At 50.2% G+C, this 18,015-nt stretch overlaps 6 protein-coding genes across 6 annotated transcripts; 2 read left to right on the top strand and 4 right to left on the bottom strand.

Annotated features, from left to right (window-relative positions):
- Positions 1-480: 480 nt before the first annotated feature.
- MET6 (5-methyltetrahydropteroyltriglutamate--homocysteine S-methyltransferase) lies at positions 481-3,028 on the top strand (the record flags this gene model as incomplete). Its single annotated transcript, XM_033569662.1, has 4 exons — positions 481-491; positions 583-802; positions 868-987; positions 1,055-3,028. The coding sequence occupies 4 exons, from the start codon at positions 481-483 to the stop codon at positions 3,026-3,028; spliced, it is 2,325 nt and encodes a 774-aa protein (XP_033428468.1).
- Positions 3,029-3,660: 632 nt separating this feature from the next.
- ATNIH1004_005003 (3-oxo-5-alpha-steroid 4-dehydrogenase family protein) lies at positions 3,661-4,784 on the bottom strand (the record flags this gene model as incomplete). Its single annotated transcript, XM_033569663.1, has 2 exons — positions 3,661-4,599; positions 4,671-4,784. The coding sequence occupies 2 exons, from the start codon at positions 4,782-4,784 to the stop codon at positions 3,661-3,663; spliced, it is 1,053 nt and encodes a 350-aa protein (XP_033428469.1).
- A 3,019-nt stretch (positions 4,785-7,803) lies between these two features.
- Positions 7,804-11,392, bottom strand: ATNIH1004_005004 (ubiquitin-ubiquitin ligase UFD2; the record flags this gene model as incomplete). Its single annotated transcript, XM_033569664.1, has 7 exons — positions 7,804-7,913; positions 7,964-8,113; positions 8,169-9,756; positions 9,818-10,273; positions 10,336-10,546; positions 10,626-11,308; positions 11,363-11,392. 7 exons carry the CDS (start codon positions 11,390-11,392, stop codon positions 7,804-7,806), a joined length of 3,228 nt encoding a protein of 1,075 aa, XP_033428470.1.
- A 571-nt stretch (positions 11,393-11,963) lies between these two features.
- Positions 11,964-13,189, bottom strand: ATNIH1004_005005 (J domain-containing protein; the record flags this gene model as incomplete). The annotated part of the gene is made up of 3 exons (XM_033569665.1): positions 11,964-12,499; positions 12,593-12,856; positions 12,922-13,189. The coding sequence occupies 3 exons, from the start codon at positions 13,187-13,189 to the stop codon at positions 11,964-11,966; spliced, it is 1,068 nt and encodes a 355-aa protein (XP_033428471.1).
- A 485-nt stretch (positions 13,190-13,674) lies between these two features.
- On the top strand, positions 13,675-14,194 carry ATNIH1004_005006 (uncharacterized protein; the record flags this gene model as incomplete). Its single annotated transcript, XM_033569666.1, has 2 exons — positions 13,675-13,744; positions 13,869-14,194. 2 exons carry the CDS (start codon positions 13,675-13,677, stop codon positions 14,192-14,194), a joined length of 396 nt encoding a protein of 131 aa, XP_033428472.1.
- A 320-nt stretch (positions 14,195-14,514) lies between these two features.
- On the bottom strand, positions 14,515-15,459 carry ATNIH1004_005007 (nicotinate-nicotinamide nucleotide adenylyltransferase; the record flags this gene model as incomplete). Its single annotated transcript, XM_033569667.1, has 1 exon — positions 14,515-15,459. One exon carries the CDS (start codon positions 15,457-15,459, stop codon positions 14,515-14,517), a length of 945 nt encoding a protein of 314 aa, XP_033428473.1.
- Between the last annotated feature and the right edge of the window lie 2,556 nt (positions 15,460-18,015).

Consider the following 18,015-nt stretch of genomic DNA (forward strand, 5'->3'; position numbering starts at 1 on the left):
TATTAATTATTACTAGTTTCCTAGTTGGTTATGGCCGATCCCGGACGCCGATGAGGTGCCGGTGGCAGCCTCAGGCCGCCAGGCGACTACTCCAGACTTTGACTGTGACAAACATGGATGGAGTATGACAAGCAAAATTACGTATCGGGGACTTTTGCAATCACGCCATTTGACCTTTAACCCCAGCAGGTATGGTCCTGCCAGTATCGCGCCGTACGGGCGGTTATCAAACGAGGGGCATCGATTCCCCTCCTTTTTAATCTTCCTCCCCCCCCTTTTCTCTTCCTATTCTATTTTCTTCTCTTCCTTCTCCCTCCATCTCTCTTCTCCCTCCTCCCATCGTCTTCTTCTTCTGGATACGGGAGACTCTTACCTGTCTCTTGTACATCTTCATTCCACCCATTTTCCTCTGAATCATTGCACTCTCTTCTCTAGATTCCCTTTATTTCCATCCCGCATTACTCAAGTGTATCCATCAAGATGGTCCAATCGTATGTCAACTTCCATCTCTTCTATCTGTATCAGTCATTTGTCATTAATTGTCAATCGTTCCTCATGATACTAATGGGATGTCTGTCACAGCTCCGTCTTGGGTTTCCCTCGTATGGGAAAGCTCCGTGATCTCAAGAAGGCCACGGAAGCTTACTGGGGAGACAAGATTTCTCGAGATGAGCTCTTGGCCGAGGGAAAGAGACTCCGCCTGGAGCACTGGAAGATCCAGAAGGATGCTGGTGTCGATATTATTCCCAGTAATGACTTTGCCTTCTATGACCAGGTTCTTGACCACATCCAGCTGTTCGGTGTATGTGACTACGTCTTTCCCCGCATGGTCCATCACTTGTATCTTTCGCTAATATTGCCTTCTAGGTCATCCCCGAGAGGTACAGCAAGTACAATCTTCACCCTCTTGACGAGTACTTTGCCATGGGTAGAGGTCTCCAGAAGCCGGCCAAGGATGGCGAGGCTGCCGTCGATGTTCCTAGCTTGGTAAGCTGACATTACCCCCTTCTGGGTCTTACTGGAATCATCTTGTGGCTAATACAATCCCATTCAGGAAATGGTCAAGTGGTTTGACTCGAACTACCACTACGTGAAGCCTACTCTGCAGAACAACCAGACCTTCAAGCTGGCCGACCAGCCCAAGCCTGTTGTCCAGTTCCTTGAGGCCAAGGAGGCCGGAGTTGTCACTCGTCCCGTCATCCTGGGACCTGTGTCGTTCCTCACTCTCGGTAAGGCCGACCGTGGTCAGACCATCGACCCCATCGACAAGATCGATGATCTCGTTGCCGTCTACGTCGAGCTTCTTACCAAGCTCAAGGAGGCCGGTGTTGAGGATGTCCAGATTGATGAGCCTGTCCTCGTCTTCGACCTCCCTGCCAAGTCCAAGGCTGCCTTCAAGCCCGCCTACGAGAGGCTGGGTGCCCTTGGTGCCAAGGCTCCGCGCATTGTCCTTGCTACCTATTTTGGTGATATTGTCCACAACGTCGATGTTCTTCCTTCTCTTCACAGCCTTCATGGCATTCATGTTGATTTGGTTCGCAACCCTGAACAACTTGAAACCATCATCAGTTCTCTGGGCCCTAAGCAGGTCCTCTCCGCTGGTGTTGTTGATGGCCGTAACATCTGGAAGACCAACTTCAAGACTGCTATCGAGAAGGTTGAGCTTGCCATCCAGAAGCTGGGCAAGGACCGTGTGATCGTTGCCACTTCCAGCTCCCTCCTTCACGTCCCTCACACTCTCGAGAGCGAGAAGAACCTTGATCCTGAGGTCCGGGATTGGTTCAGCTTTGCCGTCGAGAAGACTGCCGAAGTTGTTGTCATAGCTAAGGCTGTTACCGAGGGCCCTGCTACTGTTCGTGAGCAGCTCGAGGCCAATGCCAAGTCTGTCCAGGCTCGAGCCTTGTCCAAGCGTACCAATGACCCTAAGGTCAAGGAGCGCCAGGCCGCTGTCACTGATGAGCAACACAACCGCAAGTCCCCCTTTCCTGTCCGTCTTGCTGAACAGGTCAAGTCCATCAACCTTCCCCTCTTCCCTACCACCACCATCGGCTCCTTCCCTCAGACCAAGGAGATTCGTATCCAGCGGAATAAGTTCACCAAGGGTGAGATAACTGCCCAGGAGTATGAGAAGTTCATCGAGAAGGAAATCCAGGACGTCGTCAAGATTCAGGAGGAGCTTGACCTTGATGTTCTGGTCCACGGTGAGCCCGAGCGTAACGATATGGTCCAATACTTCGGTGAGCGTCTCACCGGTTACGTCTTCACCACCCACGCTTGGGTCCAGAGTTACGGATCCCGTTGCGTGCGTCCTCCTATCATCGTGGGTGACGTCTCTCGCCCCGCCCCTATGACCGTGAAGGAGTCGAAGTACGCTGTTTCCATCTCCAAGAAGCCCATGAAGGGTATGCTTACTGGACCCATCACCTGCCTCCGGTGGTCCTTCCCTCGTGACGATGTCCACCAGTCTGTGCAGGCTCAGCAGCTGGCTCTTGCTCTCCGTGACGAAGTCATTGACCTTGAAACTGCCGGTGTCAAGGTCATCCAGGTCGACGAGCCTGCTCTCCGTGAAGGTCTTCCTCTTCGTGCCGGTAAGGAACGCGAGGACTACCTCTCGTGGGCCGTGCGTGCTTTCCGCCTGGCCACCTCTGGAGTCACCGATGGCACTCAGATCCACTCTCACTTCTGCTATTCCGAGTTCCAGGACTTCTTCCACGCCATTGCCGCGCTGGATGCTGACGTTCTGAGCATTGAGAACAGCAAGTCCGATGCCAAGCTGCTCAAGGTCTTCATTGATGAGGCCTATCCCCGCCACATTGGTCCTGGTGTTTATGACATCCACTCTCCCCGTGTTCCCAGCGAGGAGGAGATCAAAGGCCGCATTGAGGAGATGCTGCAATTCCTCCGCATTGACCAGCTGTGGATCAATCCTGACTGCGGTCTGAAGACCCGCCAGTGGCCCGAGACCAAGGCGGCGCTGACCAACATGGTCAATGCTGCCAAGTTCTACCGCCAGAAGCACGCCCAATAAATGGTGTGTTGTTAATACAAAATAAACCCATGATTGGGGCGACATTGTCAACCTGTCGCCTCGGGGGAGACGAGTTTTCATTTTTAATGTGATGAGTTATGATGATGATACCAAAAGTTCAACATATGGGTTCATGGTTTTGCACTAGAGATATCCGGGGGTCAACGGAGTTTTCAACATTTAACTATTTTCAACATCGGCGAGAGCCAAAACACCGACATGCCTGGGAGAACTCGGACTTCCCATTATACGGCTTGCTGTATTGTTTAAAGTTGGGTGCTTTTTTTAATTTTGCATTTGCATTTTCGAAGGGGATCTGGAACTGGGAATGTCGATGGTTAGCTCTTGCAGATATTTTCAATTTCAACAATGTGTTGTATATCACACTGGTATTGTGCATCAATTCCCAGTTATACACTTAATACATATGGACAGTATTGCAACGTCACAGTTTATTCCGTGAAGAACCATGTAGTCTTATTATGCTCCGTAGATGGTTCAGCTAAGCTTCTTAGCCCCTGAGCCTTTCGTCCCTGGCCACATCCACCCTGGTTGCTCTCATGCAGGAGTATATTCGGCCGATAATTGCCAGAGCATACTATAAAAACATAGAACCAAAACCAAGAAGAACACTACATCCATTCACACCACGGCACCACAGCACCCCTACCAGCCACGGAATCAGCTCCAAACCGACGAACATACCACTTTCGCCCCCAACGGGCGTGCGGTAACATATTCGCCACGGCATTGACTAAAAACACGACGGCGGGCAACGGCAAAGCCAGGGAATATCTTTCCGCGCACGCAGCCGCAGGGAGCAACCACGGCGCGAGACGCAAAGGGGATGATGAAATCAGAGAAATACTAGGTCTCACGGCCGTGCCGACGAGAGCGAACCCGAGCCATTCGAACCACTCGCAGACGTAATGCGGGTAGAGGATCGAGCGGAAAAGGCCGGTTGCTGGCGGGATGACGTAGACTTTTGAGAACTTGTCCCGCGCGGAAAAGGGAGTATGGGTATCTGAGCATTTGGAGAGGCGGGTTTCTGCCTCTTCGCGACGGAGTCGAAAGAGGGTTCGTTCGGAGTGGATGTTACCTGTCATTCCGAGGATGAAGAGTACGAGGCCGATGGAAGGGAGGAGAAGGGACGAGGAAGAAGAAGTGGAAGGGAGAGGGACCTCCGTGATGGTCTGGGATGTGGATATGATTGGGATACGATAGCCTACCAACCAGCCCGCTAGGCAGGTGGAATTGAGCCAGTTGAAGAGCACAGCGAAGCAGAAGACGAGAGCGTGGATGGGGGACATGCTGGGGGCAGCGAGCCAAGGGGAGATGATGGCGCGGTTGAGGTAGTGGAGGAGGTACAGGGAGACAACGAGCTTGTTGGGAAGTGGTAGGGAGGTGGGATTATGGGCTGGACGTAGAGTCCAGAGGATATAGAGCAGATTGATGGGACCGACAATCTCCATGATGAACCAGCCCAGTCGGCCCGGAAGGTTTAGATAAGACTTTTTGAGGGAAGTCTTTCCCGCTGGATGAAAGGAAGAGAGCCATTGAATGATGCTGACCTTTTAGAAATGATTTAGTAAGTGTCTGTCAGGACGGAACGAAAAAAGGTTCTATAGAGCCTACAACGTACCAGGGGGAAGTATTGGAAGATGTCGAGAATGATCATGTATGCCTCCCCCGTCAGATGGAAGAAGTCCCGCAGCGGAGGAGTGACATCCAAACAGGAGGAGATTGCAGAACCCATGGCTCGTTGTTTTTGCGGAGGATGTGGGCAGGCGATGTTGGTACTTTTGTTTGTACTAATGTACAGTAGTATATCGGGTGAAGCTCAGTACCGACTTTTCCAACCGTGACAGAAGAACTGTAGGAAAGAACAATTCAATTCTCAGGCCACAGCTCAAAAAACTGGTCCGGAGGATCCAAACGGAGCCACAGATCCACGGATTGAAGGCGCCTGTGGAGGCAGAAAGAGGATGTGGTTTCTGTGATACATTGGAGTCGCTCAATTTGGCAGTAATGTCATGGGATTCCCCACGTGACAGATTGGATCTCTACACCCATCCACCTCTTACTGAGGCCTCCTCAGCAAGTTCCTCAGCACAGCCCTCCCTGCGGTATTGGGACCTTTCCACACTCTCGCCCTACTAATGGCTCCCTTCACTGTGTCCCTTCGCTTGGATTCGGCTTAACACAAGTCATAATCTATGGTTTCTCAGCCTATTTGTTTACATCGCAGCTGTCTCGCCTGTCTCTTTTCAGGGCTCTCACTACAGTCCTGGTATTGTGAACTTTTGTGTACTCTGTCTCTATATACTGCAGCCCTGTCCATTCAATTTTGTGATTGTTCTTTGTACATAATAAGGATTGCGTGATCATGACCTCAGAATCCACCTGCGCTGAACCTTCCCCCTGGGTGGTGGTAACGATGTTCAGCCCTAGTTTGGGATGATTTTGCATGGAGCAGGCTCCAACAACAAGTGAATAGGTTGTTAAATGCTGCCTTCGGCTTGCTATTCACCCAACATCCGAGTCATACCAGAAGATGTGATTGGCTTTAACTCAGTTGGACGCCTTTGGCAGGGAGAGCTCTACCTGTTCAATCCTCCGAGGTGGGTGTTTCGACTAGGATAAGTTGAAGAGCAGAAGGGGTCAGTTGATGAAGGAGCAGGCTGCGCTGATGCTCGTTTCCTTTATTCCTTCGACGACAACTCTCCAGGAGACGATCGTCTTTTGCAGCTGGTGTGAAGACAGACTGTCTTCTTGATAACGAGAGAACAAATTTAGGTGTCGTAGGTTCCACCTATCTCTCACCTATTTTAGCGAATATTTGGCTTCGGTGACTAGCATCTAAGGTTGCATTATTCCCGTGTTTTCTCTTTCAAGTGACCTAAGCCGCACAGAGACGCCAGTACACCAGATCCTTACCCTAGAGCTGGATATAGTTTACCAGATGTGTACGTCATTTGTTACTATATTTGTGCGATATCTCCGCTCTTAACTATATTTCTTCCCTTGGAGCCGACTGCCTTGGAACTAACGTTGGTGTGGAGATGCCAGATAAACCCCTACGGAGTACAGCAGTTATAGCCCCACTAGCAAAGAGCTAGAGATTACTCGTTCAGATAAGGAACGAGAGAGTACGTATCCCGGCCCAAATGCAGGCCCATGCCTACCCTGTTAGACAGACGACGATGTGTCCATTTGTCTGCAGAGGACAACCTACCCGATGTCTATGATCAACAGACATCTGCGTTGATATCTTCACATCCTCGCCTTCAACTTGGGCAGAAGATGTATGTTGCGTTTTCGCACGTGGAGATACAACATTCTTGTACAACAGAAATATGCGATTATACAGGTGTGGCCGTCCTGGAATCTACTAGTAATCAAGCTCAGTGCAGTTGCGATCCCTTGTCAGCTAGGGGACCATGGCTCTTAAATGGAACAACCCTATCCGTCCACATCCGAGGCCAGACTTATTCCAGTCTTTATTGGATACTCTACTTTCCGAGGTCTCGGTGGGCAGTTCATTTAATCTATTACAATGGCCCATAATAGAATCTGTTCACCTTTTACAAAGATATCTAGCAAGCTATAACCATTCGTATGGGGGATCATATAGCGTCACTTAAGGGTGCAGGAAAGCTCCAAGCCCTGGCAGATCAGATCCGCATTCTTCATATCTCGTTTCTAAAGCTGTAAGGGCCATTTACTCAGAGTTAAATGCTCTGGTCGTGCCAATCATGTGACATACAGAACGGTCCTGTAGACATGGCAGCTGCTATTGGCGCTCCAAGTATTCGGAATCCAGAATGTAAGCTCTCTCTAATCTGTGGGCCATATATTCTTGTTCGAGGATCTTCGCCGCCATGGATGGATCTGCAGGCGATAACTAATCCCCTGATACTGAGCTATCTCATTCTCAGAGTACGACGCTGGCTATGAGTGACGCTCGACAGCCGCTAAGAGCGGCGCTGTCATCAGTACAGCCTAGAGAACCCAACCTTGGGACTGTAGAGCTTCTTTTGATTATTAAACATATGCAACTCCGTGTAGTCATTTTGGAATATGGCATGGATGAGCCTTGGCTCAGGGTAATCTACTATTTTGTCAGCGAGGTAAAGGGAAACGCAGAGAACAAGAACTAACGCACTGGTTGGCAGAGTAGTTGCACAATTAATAGCAGATAGACAACCATAGAGGCCTTGCATTTGTTGTGTCCGCCAACTGGCGAACCTTAAAATGTGCAGGTTGTACGACCGCGGTCTCTCAAGATAAGTAGTCGGGAGCGTAGGGTCTAGCACGCCTGATGCTACATCACAGAGCCTACACTCCCCATCTTAATACACGGGTCATCAGCACCCGGGGTTAGGGCCGTGGGCGTAAACTCTTGTTCCTCCAGTCCCTTTGGTATTCAAATCACAGGCCTTCCCGTCCTCGACTTTGTACCAGGCTGATCTCCAAGGGAACCTTTAAACCTTCCTGGTTGTGAGTCCTACATTGTACGTCCTAGCAGAAAGATACTCAATCACAAATAGTCTGTCCTACTGGCAAGCTTGTGGTGCTAGTGGCCTTAAGTGGGGTAGAATCAGTAGGCGTAGACCAATAGGTAGTATAAGAATGGTAACGCCTGCTCCAATCCGACTTCATTACGAGCACGATAAAATAATAATAATAAAGATCTTCATATTCTAGTCATACCTCGGCCATGAATGCAGCAGCAAACTTGCCTGATCAGCATACACCCAAGATAGCACAATTACTTAACCGGCAGACGTGTCCATCGACTGGGACACCTCCTGGACCCTCGCCTTTCTTCGCTCGGCAATTCTCTCCGTCTTGAATGCCTCGATCTTAGCTTTAAGCTCCATATCTGCGGAAAAGGTCAGTCAGTCGTTGCATTGACCGTTTAGAATAGCTTACCTGGCGTGACGTCCTCTATCTTGAGTGGAACTCGGTTGAACGGGTCGTGCGGGTCACTCAAGAGGTGAGAACGAATAGTGGAACGGTCAATGGACACCCGCGATCCAGGCAGGATGACTGGGTCTTCCATCAGGGTGTACATCAAGGGATCTAGAAGGGCTATTTAGTAGACGTGCAGAAAGTTTGAGCAGCAGTACAATCATACCCAAGAATTCATCGGGGATCTCCCCGAGATCCTCTTCCGCTTGGTCGTCGGCTTGCTTGGCCTCTTTTACCATAGTTTGGAATTTCTCCCAGCTTTTGAACTCATCCGGAGATTTCAGCGACCACTTCCGCAGAATCTCCGCCGCCTTTTCAAAGTTCGCCGGCTTGTATGATCGTCCGTCGCGCGCGACGGCGATGATAAAGTTCTCTTTACTTATCAAGTTCAGGTACACATCGACTATCTCACTCAGCAAGGCTCGCGGATTAAACCCGTATTCCTGCAGGTTATCCACGCGCAGGCTGGAGCTCTTCGGTCCCACCATGGCATCTAGATTGTAGTCCAGCATGTCCGCCAGCCGCTGGACAATTTCAGGCATGGTGAACGAATCTGCCAAGGCGTCCGTAAAGAGCTTCAGCATGGAAACCGTGACATTCGTGAGCTGCATGTAGGACTTCGCATTGCGCTGGGCAGACGCCAGATGCTCCTCTTTTTGCTGACGCACGGCAGGATCCATACTGGCGCCTTCGTTGCGCAGCTCAGTTTGTGTCTTATGGATGGTAATGAATGCACCGAACGACTCGTCGAGCACGAACGTCACATCGTTAAGGAGCAGGTTCACAAATTGGACGAAAAAGTCCAGGTTCTTTTGGGACTGGTTGTATAGCTTGTTCCGGTACAGTGTGTTGGGCCAGATACACTTAATGATCTGGAAGATCTCGAATCGGATGTTGAACTTGTCAAAGAACTGGGTGTGGGTACCCGTGTGCTCGGCCTCGATGTAGAACTTCATCAGGGCGTGTAGCAGGTAATCGTTGGCGAATGGCATGGAGTTAAGGAGATCAACGAGGACACCACGAGCGCCACCAGGGCGCGGCCATGTGCCTCGAAATAGGATAGAAACAAGTCCTGCTTTGAGATAGGGGTTCTTGATATAACCAGAACTTTCCAAGAAGGTTATGCAGAGCATGACTAGCTCATCTCCCTGCGTAGCGGTAATGATGTGAGGCATGCACCACATGATGAATTTGAAGTTGCTGACAACGTCATCCACAAAATATTCGGGCAGGCACTGGAAGACTTCTGGTTGTTGCTCTGGGAGGGGCAGTTTAATTTCTTCGTTGGGGAAATTTCCACCAGATACGAGTCGAAGCAGCCAAACAATAACGTAGCGCATAAACAACATGGAGCGGGCCTGCCACTGATCGTCGAATAATACCCCTTGGAGGCTATACTTCAGCGCAAGGCCAAGATCTAATTTGTCCTTGTATTTTTTCAAAGCCTGCTCAAACACTCTCAACTGCATTGGATTGTTCACATATTTATGCCGTTCCGACTCAAACTTGGTGATGGTGGATTCCATATGTCGCAGGTCTTTCTCTAGCTGATCCAATTTCGAGGTCAAGGATTCACTGCCATAGTGATGGGCCGCGACAGTGAGAAAGAAGATCTCCGTGATGAAATTGGAAGTGCCTTCGGCCTTCTTCGAATAGAAAGCATCCGAGGCATGTTTGTCAGCATTGATCTTAGTCTCATCGCTCAGGTCAATTCGGGGGCTGCGGCGCAGGTAATTTGCATCAATCCGATCGATCTAGAGCATTGGTCAGACCACAAATCCATGTCATGCTCAGACGTAACCAGGCAGGACCTACCTTGGTGAAACTCGCGTCCATGAAGGGCTCACAGAGCTGGTCCAAGCACGTCGTAAGATTGAGCATAAATCCATCAGACGACACGGTGTTGGGGTCTACTTGCATGGCTCGTCGCTTGTGATTGATATTCAACGCCGCAGCAAACCAGTCTAGGATTTTTTCCCTGGCTTCTTTAGATGCCCGGACCATGTGGTTTATTATGTCCAGGAGGTCGGTGCTAATTAGCCGCTGCATCATCCGAAGCGATTGCTGGGTGTTGAGAATATACGTTTGGTCCTTCGTCTTTGGACTCGAAAAATATGACATGGTGGCACTGCCCTGCAGTGGTGACAGGCCAAACCACGGCCCCAGCAAAGTCTCCTTCTCAAATAAAGCAGGGTCGCGAGAGGCATTAAACATGGAAGACTCTGTGATAGCAGTGCCGATACTGGCGTGGCGGACAAGATTTTGCAAAGCCTAGAAATAGAGTTGATGAGACATCTGGGAAGGAAAGGATAAGACGTAGGACCCGAACATACTGTGACATAGGGCTTGTAATCATCGGTGATATTCAAGGCGGCCAGCTCCCGACTCATTTCCTCTACAGCGGTCACAATGGCCGGCTTGATACTCTCGTCCTCATCAAATCTCTTGACAACCTCGCCTATGAACTCAAGGTCCAAACCCTTCTCGCTGTCGACATCCAAGAGTAAATAGGGCTTCAGGGGTGATCGTCCCGACGGATCAAGCCTAGGGGAGCGAGAGAGAGCCAGTTAGTCGGTGATCTTAGAGCTCAGTTAGGAAGCAAAAAGCAGGTTGTTGAACGCACCCAAACATTTCGGGCATTGTTATCGCAAAGATGCAATAACTTAAGCACAGTCGACGAGCCTCACATAGAACAAGGTACTTAGGATCATCATCTCGAGACCGGCGAAACCCTTTGTGCAACCGGGATACCCTCTTCCAACACGGTAGCAAGTAATCAAGTGGTTTCTGGCCGGGGACATTGGAAGCCGCTTCCAAAATAGCCTGATCCAAAACCGACGTGTCGATGCGCAATTCCCGGCCATCATCTTCGAGCTCGCTGCGTAGTGCCGGTAAGAAGGTCAACCTCTGAGCGTGGATATCCTGATGTCGATCCTCATTCAGTGTCAACTTGAATACAGCACTCAATGTACGATCCTCAAAGGCCTCGATGCTCTCTTCTGCTTTCGGGGGTGTATGGGTGTTGGAAACGGGAGTGGCCGGTCGTGATCGCTCGGCAGCGACATTGCTGGTGGACGCTACGGGTGTGATTTTGATCCGCTTCCCTTCTGTTTGTGGCCCATCGGGGCGAGGTGAAGACGGACGGGAACCAGCTACACTTCCGATACGGGACTGTGATCCCGAAGCTCCACGATTCGGAGCAGGTTGAGACGGGGCTGGGGCTTGGTTTGAAGCTGACTCTGCAGCACCCTCGGCTTGCGACGATGGAGTTGGGTTTCCCAATTTTGCCAGACGCTTGTTGCGGATCTATACAGGTTAGATTGCGACGCATTTGGGCCCACAAACGAGAGACGATCGAACCTTATCCGCCTCAGAGAGACCGTCAGACATCTGCGGCGATTATTATTATCGATACCACTTCACTGGGAGGGGCAGAGATGCGGAGTCCAAGCGACAACGGTAGGAGAATTAGATGCGGAATTAGAAGAAAGACATGAGCGAGGGGTCAGAAAATGCCAGTGCCTAGGGGAGAGAGGGGAGAAAGAGAGGAGAAGAGAGAGGGCAGGCGATGGTTGATGATGCTTGAACCAGGCTTTCTGTGATGATCGCTGGGATTCGCCCGCATTTACTAAGCTAAGCTGCAGGCTACCGCCTTTTCTCGCAATCCCAGGAATTTATGCATCAGGTTCTTTCCTCATCATCATTTCGCACGTTGGATTGTCTTATTGTTTAATCTTCTCTTCTCATATACAAGGCAGTTCACTCATATAATATCCCACAGACCGGTGTTCCCTGACTTGCAGTCGCATTTCAGCCCATGGAACGCCGCCAAATCCCTCACATTCCCCAAGTCATCTAATGGGAGATGGAAGGTCCTGAAATAGAAGACAAAAAAAAAAAAAATTAAGTATAAACGCAGCATGGCTAGATAAAAATGCGCTGCTCATATAGACACGACGGGTTAATACCGGCCTTTCAAAGAGTCTAACCGTCGACAACTCTTTAACTCCATTTCCCTTGCCTCCTTCATCTTCTCTACATCGGGGAAAAACCAGCCCTGAGCTTCTTGGATCATCCGTTCCCGGGAATGTACCTCTTTCTCGCATTCGTACCGAAGTTTAGTGACGTAGTCCACCTCGACCCGTTTGTCTAAATTGCGGAATTTCCGCGCGCTGAAGTCTTCCACGTCTCTGGGGTTGACAAAGTAGTTCAGGTGTAGTTTTGGGGTGGTTCGCTGCATCGTGTGAGGCGGTACTGCCATATCAAATCGAATGGACGGACCGGAGGGTGTAGACGAGCCAGAGAAAAGCGAGGAGAGCAAGGGAAGAACGAAAAGGAGGATCAGGGGCAAGAGCTGTTGCAACGTGGCCCAGCCCGACGGCGCTGGCTCGGATTGTGCATTGGCTTCACGGGGTCGTCTCCGCGGCCGAGGACCTCCAAATTGATGAACCCGGAAGCCAGGGCCTCCTCCCATGTTGAAGACAAATTGGGGGCCACCTATAGAGAAGAATCAATCAGCCCAAGGGTCCTCTCAGTCACCTGCCGCAGAGATCATAATTAACGAGGGGAAGGAAAGGGAAAGAAACATACCAAACGGGCTAAAACCACCTCCCATACCACCAAATCCTCCGTTGAAGAACCGGTTGAATAACTCCTCTGGTGATATCTCTTCTTCGAACACAGAGCCACCCGGTCCTCCAGATCGCGGGAAGCCACCACCACCGAAGCCACTGAAGGGAGACGCTCCCGAGGGACCAGCACTGGGGGGAAACCTGCTATCCGGATCACCACCGAACTTATCGTATTTGGACTTCTTATCAGGGTCTGACAGGACCTGGAAAGCGCGTGACACCACTATCAACATTCGACATCAGTAACCCCAACATCGAATGCCTCCGACTGTAATCAACTCAACTCACACTTGAATGCCTCATCCGCCCCGTCATACCCGTTCTTATCCGGATGTGTCAGTAAACTCAATTTCCGATAGGCCTTCTTGATCTCGCCGTCGGAGGCGGTTTTTTCTAGAGACAAGATCTCGTAAAACGCCGTCGTCGAGCATTTCCGTATCCTAAGCACAGCGGCCTTCTGTTCCGGAGTGTATTTACGGTCCTGATTCCCTTGGTTATGCTCGCGAGATTTCGCTGGGCCCCCATTGTCTGACCCAGATGCAGTGGCCGACGGCATGGCAACTAGACCCCGACGGTGTGATTCTTTCCCCTCCTTTGCTGTGTCCCTGGTCCGGATTCTATCCTCTTCAGTCAAGAAGATGAGAGATGACGTCCCAAGCCGTCAGGCGAGGGGAAGGCGAACACTGGAAAAGGAAAGCGATGGCGAACAGAAGAGATGGTGGTCTTTTTTCCGTCGACAGTAATAACGATCGAGAGGAAGCGACGCACAGATACAAATATCGGCGAGTAGGGCGGTCGGGTCAAGGAAAACTGGTTGGCCTAGAACGCAAGAAAGGGAGAGAGGTTGGATTGCTTTTGCTGATCAACGTGGTGTCTTCCGGAAGTTCAGATGTCGACGCTAAGCGGGCGTTAGTCAGGCAAAAGATACGCCAATCCTCTTGCCGCAACAAAGCTCCATTCTATATTCCTTTGGTAAGGTTCTGTTTCTCTTGTTCTTTTCTTTGAACTTCTTCCCCCAAAGAATCGTAATTATTCATTACAATGGCCGGCACAGAATCACCTATAGAGGACACAAAAAAGTCTCTCCTGCAGAGGGCCAAAGCTTGGGGAGGTGAGTGCTCGTCATACCACTGCATTGCTTCTTATGGACCACTTCCTTCCTAGCTAAGACATTCATTTCCCTCGATCGGGTTCGATAGTTTTGCTCTTCTAACACCACCACCTGTCTACTGCAGAAAACCCGTTTCCACCGACTCTATTAGCAACCCTCATCACTGCGCAGCACGCCCGTCCCCTTCAGCCGCTACCGCTGCTATTCGCCCCGATCCTGCTGACCACAAGCTATGCGAATGTGCTGGGCTTTAGGACCGATGGTGCGGGGATCAGCGCTGCCTGGTCAGGGCTTTATCTGCTTCTCGCTGGTCGGCGACGACAGCCGTTCATGAAGAAATGGGGCGCTCGTGGCATTGTTCGCGGCCTGACTATGGGTCTTTGTTTCGTCAATTTGGTCGGCGGTGGAATCGCCTATACAGCCGGAAAGAGAGAAGACAAGGAAGAGTAAAGAGGTCAGTGGCATTAATGGCACGGGAATATGTGGCTACGGTTGCGGTATCTATCATACTACTACTTTTCTTTAATGTCTCTCCTTTGGACGTGGAGTCGGCGTCGTTTGCGGTACGGTGTTTCGGTTGGTTCATTTTATGTTATCTTATGTACGAGTCCAAAACTAGGTCTCTCTCGTGGCCTGCGGACGCTTCAAAGGTACAGTATGGGGTCAGAAAGGCAAGCATCAAATAGCAGGATTGTGGCACGGTGCGTTGGATCATCTCTACTGTACCAATAGACATGTCGGCGTGGACGATTCGTAGATATCATTGATAGTTACTTGGTGTACGGCTCAACCGATAGGATAAAATTCCGGACATCGGAGGGAACCAGCCAATCCAGATCTTGGGGGTTACCGTTCTCAATAGCCTGTCGCGCCTGGGTAGAGCTCACCGACGGACCACCCGGTCTCCTCCCTTCAACCAACTGAATACGTTGGGCCCATTCACGCTTCCCGCCCTCATGTTCGCGGCCTCCTTGGGCCAAGGTGAGAAGGAAAGCCTCTTGCTCCTCGCGACCGCCCCATTCGCCGTCCGGGCGCAACGTGACTCGGAGCCGGTGGTGCGAAAGGAACGGTTCCAGGGGTTGCAAGGTATGCTCAGGTGGATAGTACTTGGGGTTGAAGATGCGGACCAATGTGTCAAAGCCCGTCAGATGAACCTGCTCAAGTGACGGCGGGTAAACGCTGCCGGCATCAATGTCGGCTGCTTTGTCCACGAAATACGGTTTCTTGGTGACCCCGATATCGATGCCGGGAAGACGCTGGCGCTCCGGGACCGGTAGGAGCGTCTCCGTGTACGATAGGAGATGTCGGGCAAACAACTCCATCATGGCCAGACGGTCCTCGAACTTGGCAGGCTTGGAAGGCTTGTCTGCATTCTGGGTGGCTAAGAGCAGTAGGAGCCGAGATGGACGGTCTGGATCTTCTAACAATGCCGAGCTGGCAATGTGACAGTGGGCAAGAGTCGGAGGGTTGAAGGACGAATCCAACACGAACAGAACTTCTGGGGATGATTGTTGGAAGCGTTCGGCTGAGACTGAGGACAAAATCTCGAAGGTCCTCGTCGATGGGCTGAAACGTGCTAGGGCTGAACTATATTTGGCACGAAGAGCGTGAAAGGAGGCTGTGGACATGGCGAAGGCACGGATGGAAAGGGGGTAGATCTGCGATACCCGAAAAGTTGGGAGCTGATAGATAAGGCCGATGAGCGACGTGTTCATGTGGCTTTGCCATGCGCAGGGTGCAGACAGAATAGAATCATTTGGGCCAGAGGTTCTCGATCTTCAGGTCAAGTTGCTACTGGCGTTGTTGGTATTTGGGAAGGAGATAGGTCCTGTCAATCGTGCACCTAGCGCGGTGCAGGATTTGGGACTATGTATGAGGTCATCGTTGGTGCGACATGCAATCCATGGATAAGCAATTAATTAGTGGAGCGGGAAAGCGCCCCAAGGATGAGCGTTGTGCGGGAGGATGCAGGATCCAGAGTCCAGAACTGCCAGGATTTCTCGGAATATCGGCTGCCATGAAATCCAATGTCTAAATTGCTTCTGCGACGAGATTACTTTGCCGATGATCCCAATCACGGGACGTTCTGTCCGTATGGCCGGGAATGGATGAGTCCGTGCAAGGTCACTAGAGTCTAGACAAGCACATAGATTAAAAAAGAGCCATCCTGAGGGAGAGGCTCGCAAAGCAGATTGCAAAGACAGAGGCTGCACTGAGTTTTAATCTGTCTGAAACACGGCAGGCCGATCGAGACACTTCTCCGATGCGAGGAATGTTATTGATGATGAGTTTATCTGGAAGAACAATATCAAGCCGTCTCATGTACAGTATGGGGGAGTTCCACCAAGATTCATTGTTTAGCTACTACGGAGTACCATACTATATCTTACAATTTACCCTCGTGAAGATGAGGTGAGAAAAGGAGAGGATTGTCTTGCATCTCTTAGATTAACTTATTTCCCGATTCCCCACCGTGATCAGCGTGAACCGTTAGGATTATAAGATCGCATCTGTCAACTCTTCCTTTGTCTATCTGAACGAGCTGGATCGACGACTGGAAGAATAGTATGATCGTAATATTAGTTAATACTCTTGGTTACCCACATTAATAATACAAATGAAAGATTCAGAATTTAATTGACTTTCCTTCTGCGTCCCGAGGAGGAATTGATCCAAGTCGTCATGTTTCTCGCTTAACAGCCCAGGACTCGAACTAATTAATCGTCTAGAGCACAGTACTTCTGCTACTGGTACTTCTCGGTACAACTACGGTACAATATTCGCACAGAAAGATTAATGGAACCGTCGCCTCCTGTCTTAGGCTGAGTCTGATAAAAGTTTTTTTTTTTTTTTTTTCCTGTTGCCTCTCTCTAGGATGTAGATGGAATATGGATCTTCTCCTGAATTGTTCAATCAATAGGACATGGGATTACCCACTATGTCCTCTGAGAATGACGGTCATCTCCGTCATGCTACAGGGACTTTTCAATAGTTCAACCTACGGAGATTACTACTCTTGGGACTGTGCTCATTTCCACTGTGCCGGCGAGGGGACGGCAAATCACGGCCAAATCCATAGATGATGCCACCAGTCACGCACTAACTGATTAGTTCCTTTACTAAAGTAGTGGCGGTTAGTTAAGTGTCCTAGGCACTTCTATCCACTAGTAGCACGTAGACTATTGATGCAACAACAGCTTATTTGCCTCTCGGAAAAAAAGAGAGGAAAATTTAGTTCTCGACGTACTCCGTGCGGCACTACTAGTCCGTAGGCACCTACTGTACCTATTCCTTGCGCATGCAGTGTTAAATGAGCGAGCGAGGTGATGGAGATTACATGTTTTGGATGATAGGTAGAATAAAGACCACGTCACTCGGGGAAATATTTGCCATCGCAAGGGGCCTGGAAATTCGAAAAAACAAAAATAAATAAGACAAAAATAAGAAAATACTGGAAAAAGGAAGGGGGAAAGCACAGAGAAGAGACTTTTCAAGAATCAACCCAGAAAGTCAAATCCAAAACAAATGGATCCGTGCGGCTGGACGGCACGCGGCGAGATTAAAGCCTACCATGGTGGACCAATAAGCGGCAGGCATGGGGGGAGGTGAAACGGATGTCCCTATCTCAGCCAATGGACGCCAAGTTCCTGGACCCACCACGATGCAACTGCAAAGTACAGGAAGGAAGGAACGACGGGATCTCCAGAAAACCATGGATAGTGAGAGGTACCGAACACACCATAGGTACCTACCTACTCTGTACGCACGACATCAGTATCGTTCATCGGATATGGACAGCAGGATGGTGGTTGAGGGTCAGACTGATGTCTGCTCGTACTTCCAGGTATCTAGAGTATCGCCTACTACTATACCCCGTACGAGGTAGGTACCTAGTATCTCCTACGTACTAGAGAGACGTCAACTAAGACCCTCAGGAAGATCCAAAATTGATGCCTAGAGTCCAGGCCCCGCAAAACGTATCAGGTGTGGGTGGCACCCAGAATATTAATCAAACTAGCAAGAGACGATATGATTCGGTCCCCTCCCCTGCATCTATGCATCCCATTTATTATTCCCTCAACGTCCGCTTTCATCTTCGATTTCTTCCCTCTCTTTCTCAGAGACCCTCCTGCCCGTACACGCTCTTTCTGCGGTTTTTTTACCCTCCGTCACTCTTTATCTGTCGTTGTTTTCCGCGAATTGATTTCGCGTCCCACTCGTTGCAAGCCCCAGGCAGACCCTCTCCGGCCTCACTTTAGTACCAGACATTG

Source organism: Aspergillus tanneri, assembly GCF_003426965.1.
Source record: "Aspergillus tanneri strain NIH1004 chromosome Unknown AapTan_3_pilon_pilon_pilon, whole genome shotgun sequence".
NCBI lineage: Eukaryota > Fungi > Ascomycota > Eurotiomycetes > Eurotiales > Aspergillaceae > Aspergillus > Aspergillus tanneri.